Source organism: Rhincodon typus, chromosome 9, assembly GCF_021869965.1.
Source record: "Rhincodon typus isolate 14 chromosome 9, sRhiTyp1.1, whole genome shotgun sequence".
NCBI classification, from domain to species: Eukaryota; Metazoa; Chordata; class Chondrichthyes; order Orectolobiformes; family Rhincodontidae; genus Rhincodon; species Rhincodon typus.
This window is the reverse complement of record NC_063340.1, coordinates 69118641-69130654: the sequence shown is the minus strand read 5'-3', so window position 1 is coordinate 69130654 and position 12014 is coordinate 69118641. Positions and strand designations below refer to the sequence as shown.

Genomic DNA, 12014 nt, shown 5'->3' with positions numbered 1-12014 from the left:
TCGTCCATTCAGGTCTGAGGAGAGGAGCAATTTCTTCACCCAAGGAGTAGTAAGCCTGTGAAATTCTCTGCAGCAGAAAACAGTTGAGACCAAAATATTGAACGTTTTCAAGGGGTTAAATATTGTTCTTTGGCCTAAAGGGAATCAAAGGATATGGGGAAAATGCAGGAACGGGATACTGGTCAGCAATTATCATACTGAGTGGCAGAACAGGTTTGATGGGCAAGATAGCCGACTCCTGTTCCTATTTCCTATATCTTTATCCTCTCATCTTCAAAGCTTTATATATGCATAGCTCCAGATTTCTCTGTTCCTGCATCCCCATGAAAATTATACATTTTATTTATATTGTCTTGCTTCATTTTCAATATGCATGGCTTCACACTCCTCCAGTAAATTTCATTAACCATGTGTCTGCCCATTTCACCAATTTATGTTCTTCTAAAGTCTGATTCTTGCTATTTATTACATTCCTATGTTTTGTACCATCTGCAGACATCAAAATTAAGTCCTGTGTATCCACACTTAAAATCAAATAAGACTAGAAGTAAACAAAGTAAAGCAATTCCTTGATAGATTGTTGAAATTACCTTCAATATACAATAATTGCCTCACCAAAGATAGTGATAGAGAAATAAAGCATGGTACGATGCTCAATGCTGAATTTCTAATCTCAATCCAGACAATTTCCCACTGAAAGTGGGAAACATCAAATGAAGAATCTTCACCAGGCTATATTTTCATGATAGTAATTGTAAGTAGCATTCATAATGGTCTAAAATCAGACACTTTGCCCTCCAAGATACAGCAGGTCCACAGCTGGGATGGTGGCTAAATTTAGGGGAGAGGAGCCTAGTAAAATATGTGGTTACACAGAAAGCGTAAAAATACACTCTAAGAATAATCTCCTGGACTTTCTGTGTTGCTACACATTCAGTATCACTTTTGAAATACTCAGGTCCACAGGTTATTGCTATATCTTAGTCAAAAATTGTTACAATATTATGCTGGAGATTATGTACAATGCAATGTTCATTGGGTCGCGCAATCTCCAGGTTTGTCTGGATCTTCTCCTTCGATACTAATCCACTTCTTTTCAATTTCAACCTGCAATTAAAAATAAATCCAAAGTAAGTAAGAAGGAGTTGCGCTAGCTACACAAAGAGATGTTAAAAAGTAAAACTGGAAACTGGATGAATGTGGTATGATTTAATGTGTGAATGGACCTGTTCAATCGGATGTAAGGAAGATCATAGAAACAGGAGAAGGCTGTTTGGCTGCTCAAGCCTGCCCACCATTCAAGAGAATCATGATTGATCCGACACTCCTCATGTCCATTTTCCTTTTTCCATAACCCTTGATTCCCCTACTGACCAACAATCTATCTCAGCCTTAAGTATACACTAGGACTCTGCCCCCACAACTCTATGATTTACAACCCTCAGAGAAGAAATTCCTCCTGAATGCAGTCTTAAATTGGTGCCCCTTTATTCTAAGACTATGCCCCTCTGGTCCAATGTGGGGAAACATTTTCTCAGCATTTACCCTATCAAGCCCATTAAGTATCTTATATGATTCAGTGAGATCACCTCTCATTCTTCTAAACTCCAGTGAGTTGGGTCCCAACCGGTTTTAGCCTTTGCTCATAAGATAGTTCCTCCATGCCAGGGATCATCCTAGTTAACTTTCTCTCACCAGCCTCTAATGAAATGATATCCTCAAATAAAAGGACCAAAACTGCTCACAGTACTCCAGATCTGGTCTCACCAGTACCTTGCACAATTACAGTATGATTTCAACAAACCCACCAATATTCAGCCACTTATTAAGAGTTAGCGTAAAACACCAATAACACTAGTGTGTCTAAATGACTAAACGCCTATGACTTTTATCCAGTCTTATTGAAATTTATGTATTGTTCTAATGATATACTGTGGTGGTGCATTTCATGATGAAGCATAAAGTTAAATTTGCTGAGTAAAAACTGAGGGCTTTGAGTGGAATTATTGCTAGTGCACAATCTAGAACATAATCTTTAAAATAAATTAGAATGTCCTTTTCGTGGGTTGTGGTTCCACTGAGGATGCAAAGAAACTGTTAATTTGGGAACTAACTTGTTCTTCTCCAGTAACAGTTAGAGAGCTTTGCTACATATTCTAGGCCCTCCTGACAATGGGACTAGAATAGATTTACTTTTCCCATGTCAGTTTCTTCTTTTTCCCTTTTTGAATTGCTTTAAAAGGGCCTCAAAGAATATAATTGACAAAACTATACATGATGGACTAGATATCACCCCGCATTTCACTTTATAGTACGTGATTCAATTTAAAATAAAAGTTTTCAGTTTAAAAAATGATCATAAAATCAACTATTATTCTGTGCAACTGCCTGAAAAACTCAAAACTACAGAAAATAAATACTATATCCTAGGACTTTTTATGCTGAATTTACATTCATATTGATAGCAAATATATTACTGTGTTCATATGAAATGTTTTGCCCATTTGTTTAATCTGTTTGTTTTAAAGGGGTTTGCACTTTTGTTGCAGTATAGATTGAAGAATTTTGCACAAAATGTTTCTTCCAAATATCACACAGTAGGATTTGAACTCTTTTGAATCCATGAAATAAACAATGGAAAATGCCTGGTTGATGTTGAAAACCTTTTATTTCAGTTTTCTTCTTCCCCTTTTTCTACCATCTGTCATTACCAAACAGACAGCAATGAACTTACCAAGATGCGACTGCCCACCTAGAATTTTATTGTGTAAAATCAATTTAATGGGGCAGTTAATTTTCAACTAAAGTTTTCACCTGAAAAATTAGAAAGTTCTGACAAAATTGAAGTCCAAATCTTTTGAAGAAACAGGTAGAGTTTGCACATTGCATGATAATTTCAGTTTCTCTTGCTTAAGAGAGGTCTAAAGAGACCACGTGAAGGCCTCTCCAAAATCTTTCTGCTGTGTTTTTTTAAAAGATCGCCATGGTATGTGAGGAGCTGATGTTCTTTTGCAGGCCCCATAAAAATCTTCTGGCTTGTTGCCAACCCATTCTCATTCCACCTCCTCCCCACCACCAGACCCTGCCAGCATCTGCTCCCCCATACAAAAACATCCCTTTGTCACCAATTGGCTGCATACTACAGCTGGCCAAGTTTCCGCCGCAAGAAACAAGCTACTGCAGTGGAGCGCCAGGAAGAAAGTCACGGACAAAAAAAAATTGGCATATGTGTGAGCTTCCTGACTGCCACATTGTGTAGGTATATGTGGGCACAGTGTTGATGTCATGCTTGTTTGACATCCAAATAAAAGAAAACTTTCCTTAAATGTTTGCTTCCAAGTTCATTCCAACTAGCAATTATAGAGAAGTTATCCAACATAAAGATGTCTGTCAATTTGTATAGTGACTAGCATCTCTGTCATATCCCATTATTCTGTTTTATGCAGAACATCAAGATTTAACTGAGGGATAACTAACTGTGCAGACAGAGCTTCTATTGATATCTAAAGGCAAATCTTGCACACTTTTGGGAAGCACAGCGGGTCAGAGGTTAGCACTGCTGCCTCACAGCACCAGGGACCCAAGTTCAATTTCAGCCTCGGATGACTTGTGGAGTTTAGGTGGATTTGCCATGCTAAATTGCTCCATAGTGTCCAGGAATGTGTAGGCTGTGTGGATTAGCCATGTAAAATGCAGCGTTAAAGGGAAAGGATAGAGGGGTGGGTCTGGGTTGGATGCTCTGCAGACGGTCAGTGCAGACTCGATGGGCCGAATGGCCTTCTTCACACTGTAGGGATCTAATGACTTTCCCTTCATTTTTGGTATTCACAGTCCAGCTCTTAGGACTAGATTCACAACAGAAATGATCATAATTAGGGAGGATTGGTCAGCATGATGCAGCACAAGAACCATGACATTGGCTCATGCAGACAATAAAAAGTAAGACTCAGGAATATCATCTCCTTTGTTCTGGGAAGATCTTGCTGATCCAAAGATTAAGCCTGTAAACTGAGTGTTTTCTTTTAAGTCTTTTGTCCTGGAGTAATTAGAGCTGACAACAGGTACAAAAACTTAAAAATGTTTCATTTTGCAACCTTTAAATTCCTTATCTCAGAAAGCAGAAGGTTCTTTTACAAAACTATAATCCAAAGTTCAGAAACTGTCTTTTTCAAATTTCCATTGAACATTGTAGAACTGAAACCCACAATATTCAATTTTAAGACATTAACAGGAAATCTTTTCATGCAGAATGTTTACCATTCTTTCCAACAGTAGGGTTCTACATTCTAGACGCAAGAAGTTTCAGATGCCAAATTTATGCCCTTGTGCTGTGCCAGACTGACACATCCTGCCAACTTGCAAGAAGATTTCTAACTGTGGATTTGATGCTGTACGAACAAGGGACTCTATTATGAGCACAAAGTTTTCCTTTGATGTTGATCCAAATGTACATACAGACACGTCAGCTCAGTTGACACAAGAAGATTAATGATGACAATTAAAGGAATTTAATGACTATTGTCACCTAATAAAAAGTGGTGCTTCACACACAACTATCAATCCAGAGACCCAAGTAATGTTCTGGGTACCCGGGTTAAATCCCGCCATGGCATTTTAATTCAACAAAAAACTGGAATTAAGAGTCTAATGACGACCATGAAACCATTGTCTATTGTTGTAAAAACCGATCTAGTTCACTATTATGCTTTAGGATGAAAATCTGCCACACTCACCTAGTGTGACCTATATGTGACTTCAGATCCACAGCAAGTATGATTGTCTCTTAACTGGCCTCTGTGATGGCCTAGCAATCCATTTAGTTCAAGGGCATTTATGGATAAACAACAAGTGCTGGCCTTACCGGTAATGCCCACATCCCATAAAGAGTAAAGACCAAAATGACTGTACTTAGGAGGACATTTTTCAGCAATCTTTTCAGATTTTTGACTAAGTGGCCTGTGGATCAAAACTGCAAAGAAGAGATCCCTAAATGAAGAAACTTTTCAGGACACTTCAGTTATTAAACAGACAACATAACTGTTTGGTTACACTTCAAAATCACACCTCTAAGGAAGGGTCACTGGGAGGTAAGTAGCTACAGCGATTGAGTTGCTCGGATTGATGAGCATGGGTCCGAGCCTTGAGGATTGCTATCAGCTCTGTGCCTTGAGGATTGCCGAACATTGGCTCACAGCCTTGGGGGTCTTAGGGGTTGATGTTTGACCAGTTGGAGGCTGCTGGGGAGGACGTGGAGGAAGGAGGCAGCTGAAGGTGTTGCAGGGGAAAGGAACAAGCTGTAAAGGGGATATAGGGGATGCTGTGGGAAGGGGAAAATGTAAGCAGCTGCTAAAGAGAGGAAAATAAAGAGGGTTAAAGGGAGAGTCAAATAAGTACCCTCCAAGGTCAGATGCAAAGAAAAAGGCTGTAAGATGAGGTGAAGAAAGAGTATTGAGGGGAATTAATTCTGCAGAGACTTGTCTTTTCATGGGTGTGTGAATGTATTTGGGATTGAGGAAATATAGATGTTACCCAGAGTTTGCACTTACTTCAAGAATAAATGTTAGGGTCATAGTTTTTACACCTTGGAAAGAAGCCTTTTGGCCCATTGTGTGTGCTAGTCATCAGATATCAATCTATTCTAAGCCCATTTCCAGCACTTGACCCATAGCCTTGTATGGAATACATACAAGAGTTCATCTAAATAGTTCTTAAATGTCTTGAGGGTTCCCGCCTCTATCACCCTTTTAAGCAGCGAGTTCCAGACACCCACAACCCTCTGCTTGAAGAAAAAGCTCCTCAGATCCAACCTAACCTTCCTGTTTATTACCTTAAAACTATGTTCCCTAAAAGGAAAAGCTTTCTCCCTATCTACCCTGTCTATAACCGCCATAACTTTGTATGCCTCAAATCAAGATTCCCCTTCTGCCTTCTTTTCTTTGAAGAAAACAGCCCCAGCAGATCTGGACTCTTTTCATACCAGAAAATCTCCAACCCAGGCAACATCCTTTTGCATCTTTTCTACTGCAATTCCTGTAGTATAGTAACTAGAACTGCACACAGTACTTCAGCTGTAGCCTAATTAACATTATACACAGCTCCATTACAAACTCCTTTCTCTTGTATTCAATACCTTGACAAATAAAGGCATGTATCCCATATGCCGTCGTAACCATCTTGTCTATCTGTCCTGCTGCCTTCAAAGATCTATGCTCGTGCACACCAAGGTACCCCTGATCTTCTGTGCTTCCTACAGTGCTACTAGCCAACGTGTACTCCCCTACCTTGTTAGTCCTTCCAAAATGCATTACGTCACACTTTTCAGGATTAAATTCCATTTGCTACTGTTCATACCTTGTGACCAGTCCATCTATATTGTCTTATAGTCTAAGGCTTTCCTCCATGCTATTTACCACACCACCAATTTTCATGTCATTTGTGAACTTACTAATCATATCACCTAATTTCATGTTTAGATCATTAATGTACACAACAAACTACAAGGGACCAAGCACCAAACCGTGTGGTATACCAATGAATATAGGCTTCTAGTCACAAAAACATGCTTCAACCAACACCCTTTGTTTCCTGTCACTAAGCCAATTTTGGATTCAATTTGCCAAACTGCCCTAGATCCCATGGGGTCTTAGCTTCTTAACCAGTCTGCCATGTGAGACCTTGTCAAAAGTATTACTGAAATTCTTGTAGACCACGTCAACTGCACTACCCTCATCAAGATACCTAGTCACCTTCTGGAAAAATTCACCCAAATCTATGAGATATGATCTCTCTCTTACATCTTGTTCTCAATTACTAGTGGAAGCTGAATTCATAATAGCATTTAAAAGATGCCTTGAGAGAACCAGCACAGGAAGAGGAGATTCTATGGGAACTTCAAGTTGTTGAGAACGAAATGAAGCAAATGGAACAGCTGCACAACAAAGGGTTGGGGCGAACTTTGGAGCATGAGACCCAAAGCAAATTGAATTGTATGGCAGTCACATCTTCTCATCCCTTTGGAGGAAAGGCTCAATCATAAGATAGAGAACTCAGAAAAGAATAAGGCAACAAAAGAATTTAAACATAAAGTCTGGGACGTTGAAAATTCTTCAGAACCCTCTGGTAGGTTTTTAGATTGAACAGCCAACCTGTAAAAAGCATCACAGCACATTGCAATAACATGAGTTAAGAAATAAAACATCTACCTGGCTGAAATCTTGCAAATCTTTTCAAATTACTTTACAGTGAAAGAGTGTTCAATACATTTGCAGATTCAAAATACATTTTTCAGTTCCATTTTACCACACAACAGAAACTCTTGCGAACAAGAATGTAAAAAATGACCTGGTAGTGGTATCGAGCATTTAGATGAATGTGCTTCTCTGGTTGGAAATCACTTTCTGTCCCAAATGATTTCACTTGCACTTTGGAAGCCGATGTGTCAGGTACCTCAAACTCCACAGCAATGAATGGCTTCCATTCCAAAGGTATTTCCATATCTGAACCCAGCTCAAGTTTACAAGAAAAACAGTGCGGATGGTCAGATGCTACAAGATAAAATGAGAGAAGTAGCATTTCACAGAGCAGTGAAGAGCAATACATTGAGCATAACCAAATCTTTGTAACAATATTTTTCAAGACTAGACTTACTGATGGTACAGTATGGCTAACAAATAACAAAGATGTTAAGTATTAACATTACTGAAATATTGAAAAGATGTAATGCTGAAATAATAGCGATATATAAAAATCTAAAACAGTCATTATGTATGACCATATGAATTAGGAGCAGGAGTAGGTCATTAGGCCTGCTCCACGTTTCAGCAAGATCGTGGTTGATCTGCTTGTGGCCTCAAATCCACATTCCCACCTATTCCCGATAATCTCCGACTCCCTTTTCAATCAAAAATCTATTTTCTCTGCCTTAAAAAATAGTTAGTGCCTGCCACTACCACTCTCAGTGGAAGGGAGTTCCAAAGATTCACAGATCTCTGGGAAAACAAAAATTCCTCAATCTTAATCTTCTTATTGTAGTACTATTATTGTAATTAGTGTCCCTTAGTTCTGATTTCTCCCACATATCTCCATTTTAAAGAGTAAATTTATTGAGCAATGTTTTATTAATTTCCACATTCTTGGTGGATTCAGTTTCGGTAATACAAGTTGTAGATTTCTTTTCTTTGATTATATTTTGAGAGATTACCCATCAACTTATTTCATTATTTACAACTGAACGGGAGAGCACGTAGGTGTGCTCCCAGTCTCTATTGGTACCCCTCTGAATGAAAGGAGAAATTTATAAGGTGAAATTGAGATGATTTCCTTTTATTTGCCCTCCCTCTCTTTGGAAAGGTGCACTGTATTCTTGGCTCAGCCCCATAGATGATTAATGAGTCATGACAATGAGTGACAACTCTGGAGAAAGTAATTCCAATTCTTTTACACCCTGGCAGCTTGCTTGCTGACTTGCTTGCTTGGGATGGGAAGGAGGCGCTCATATGACTTGGCATAATGTGGAACCCCTGACAGCAAAGACAGCCCTGCTGCAATAGGAGACTCCTTCCCCTCCCCGCTGCGTGAATGGTCCCAATGAGAGCCACAAACTCAGTCTAATTCTCTTCCATTGCAGCTGGCCTTGATCTGTTGCAGTCCCAGCAGTGGCCCCCACTCCCATTGGTGCCTTTGAGACTGAAGAGTTGACAGCCATTTGATGGGCCAGAAATCTGCAGGGTCAGTCTCTTAAAAGGGATGGGAAACTCCAACTACAGACAATTAATTACCAGAGGAAAGGAAAATGCAATGAGGACTTCCTTGATCAGCTGAAGCAGGGTTCCTCAATTTTCTGGGTGATGTCCACCACTGCCCCATAAAATCCTTAGCCTTATTTTACCATTGGATATCAGAAACTATGCACTTGCTTAACGTTCACCAGATGATTCAATTTCTACGTTGTTATTGTTCAGCAGTTATATGAGGGAATATACCTGCATTCTTATCAGGTAGACGATCAATCCTCCAGACAATTGCCTTGAAAGCATGCTCATACTTAGCTGTACCAATGGTGACTTGCATTACTGGTTCACCACCTGTCATGCTAACTGAGCCAAATCGAGCATTCCGAGTCATCTTCGCCTTCAAGGATTTCTGTCTGAAGAGATTCCCAGTGCGAAATATCTTGAACCAAGCTGCGGGAACAGGAAAGCGGATCATCACGTTTTCACAATACATTGAAGACAGCCTGTTTTGGAAATTGGAATAGCCAGAGGACATAACTAGAAATGCTTGTAATTCTGTGTAGGCTCCATGAACTGTGACCAGACCCTTTAACAAAAAGGGAAGCTCAGGATTGTCACGGACTGTTTTGAAACGCATCAGCTCCAATCTACAAGCATCAGGAGGAATGAATTTTATCACTCTAGAAGTTTCAAACTCATTTTCTTTCACGCATTTATGAACCCGGTAGTCACAGATCTGAATCCATGTGCTATCTGTATCACTTTTCAAGTAACGGTGGTCTTTTCTTTGAAGCTGTAAATCATTAAGAGTCAAAAAACATTCAACATTGCCATTAATGAAGCACAGACAATAAATGTGGGTCACCACCGAAGCTTCAATCATCTTTCCTTGTCTTGAAAATTTTCCCCAGAAGTGATCCGTCATTTCAAGTATCATTTCTTGTTCTTCATAACTCTTTCTGCGTTGTGCAAGAAGAGGTAGTTTCATTAGTTCCTCTTCAACAGCAGCAATGAAGTCAATGAAATCCTTGTAGTCAGTTGTTCCAAACTTCAACACCTGCTCAACCTCTGCTTCATGTAGGACTTCAGTTTTTGGGTGATATTTTCGTTTTTCTGTGTATGACACATGTTCAATCTTCACTGTGTGGATCTTTCCTGACGCCTTGTAGTTCTCCAGCTTGGGTTCGGAGAGCCTGCAATACGGTTGCAACTGAAATTCTTTGAAAGGTTTCTCGAGGCCCTGTTCATAATAGAGCTGTAAAACTCCCCCAGCCAGGAGATTCAGATAGATTGGGCCCCACTGACGAGAAGACATCATATTCTTTTTCTCAGGGATTCTCATCATTAAAGGCCAACCATTTTTGCACCCAATTCTGAAGAGATTCCTAACATTATGTGAAGATATTTGAATATTAAGCTGTTTGTTTTCTGAAGATGTCTTTGAAGGTTGAGAGTCATCTGCTTGTAACTTTTCATGTTTTTGACAAAGAACAGTTAGAGGGGAATTACTCTGACTTTTCTGGGGTCCTTTCATTTGCTTGGGACCTTGAAAAAAAGTGTTTGTAGTGTTTGTGGTTGAAATATCACTAGCCCGGTTACTTTCCTGTTCGCAGTGAGAAATACCAGTGCTTGAAATACAACCCGGATTCCAAAATGGATTTGTGTATCCATTCTCATTATTATGAGGCCTAAACTGATCAGTTTGTGACAGATCCTCAAACTTAAAGAAACAGTTATCCCTGGACGGGCTTGGTGTGATCGGTGTCTGAAGTCCAGACATTGGTGTGCAAGGAAGGTTTGTGAATGGTGAAGAAAGTGGCGTGTTACTGCCAGAGGCAGATCTCCTGGACATATCATGTTGAGAAGAAAGACTCAATACCAGACCATTGGACTTATGCCCACTGTCTGAACTGAAGGACTGTTTCGGTGACTGGAAACCATAATCATCATCAAAAGTCACCCAGTTTGGATAATTGGCTGAAGACATGCTGTGTTCAATTCATAAGTAACTCCACTTTTCACTGTTCCAGAAGGTTGGTTCCAGTGTACCCTGCTGAAGGAACAAAATAATAAATAGTTTTTGTCTTACTTTAATCTATTAGTGCTAAATGTTAAATTGTATCAGATAAGAGATGTGCAGAAGCAAAAGTCTTTTGTTAAAGAGTAGTAGCCTGAAGATTTCATCATATCAGTGAAACAACATTGTGCAGTTTGGAGTATAAAGTACCTTACATAACAATGTAGGGGAACCACAAGAATATAATATTTTTTGTACCAGACTTCATGCTTCAGCGTGTTATATTTAGGTACAGAAAAAAGTCTTTATGAAAGAAGAACATTAAATCTAGCGATTGCTTTAAAAAATTTCTGCAGCTTAGAGTCAGTTGTGATTACCTTTTTACCTAGTTTGAGCTTAAAAGGTTAAGCTAATTTAGCATCTGAATTTCATGCCACTTTCAGTGCTAGACTACAAGCCCAGGAGATGCTCTAATAGTGCAATGGTAGTGTCCCTACCTCTGAACCAGGATGCTTGGGTTCAAGTCTCACCTGCTCCACAGGTGTGTAATAACATCTCTGAACTGGTACAGTTGACCATAAAGAAAGTTATGTCAGACTACCACAGGACCTTGATCAGATGGGCCAATGGGCCAATGAGTAGCAGATTGAGTTTAATTTCGATAAACGTGAAGTGTTGCATTTTGGTAAGGCAAACAGGGACAGGACTTATACAGTTAATGGCAGGGCGCTGGGGAGTGTTACCAAACAAAAAGAGACCTACGGGTGCAGATGCATAGTTCCTTGAACGCAGAGTCACAAGTGAAGGAGGTGTTTGGCATGCTTGCCTTCATCAGTCAATGCACTGAGTATAAGAGCTGAGACATCATGTACAAAATATTGATGAGGCCACTTTTAGAATATGGAGTACAATTTTGATCTCCCTTCTATAGTAAAGATGTAAAATTTGAAAGGGTTCAGAAAGGATTTACAAGGTTGCTGCTAGGATTGGAGGGTTTGAGCGACAGGGAGAGGTGAAATAGGCTGGAGCTTTTATTCCTGCAGTGTTGAAGGTTGAGGAGTGACCTTACAGAGATTTATAAAATCACAAGCAGCATGGATCGGGTGAATAGCCAAAGTCTTTTTCCCAGGGTAGGAGAGTCCAAAACTAGAGGGCGTAGGTTTACGGTGAGAGGAGAAAGATTTAAAAGGGATGTGAGGGGCAAGAAATATATTTAAAATTAATGGCTGGAATATTGTAGATTATGCACACACGCAATTACTCAC

General features: G+C 39.6%; 1 protein-coding gene across 1 annotated transcript in view; it reads right to left on the bottom strand.

The window, feature by feature from the left end:
- Positions 1–12014, bottom strand: part of LOC109910961 (stonin-1) — a 95736-nt gene that overhangs the window by 72500 nt on the left and 11222 nt on the right. Inside the window, exons 2-3 of the mRNA XM_048600967.1 lie at positions 8982–10785; positions 7342–7544 (exon numbers count right to left, since the gene is read on the bottom strand). Of these exons, the coding sequence (XP_048456924.1) occupies positions 7342–7544; positions 8982–10719 (1941 nt within the window). The 5' untranslated portion in view covers positions 10720–10785. The remainder of the gene's footprint in view (positions 1–7341; positions 7545–8981; positions 10786–12014) is intronic.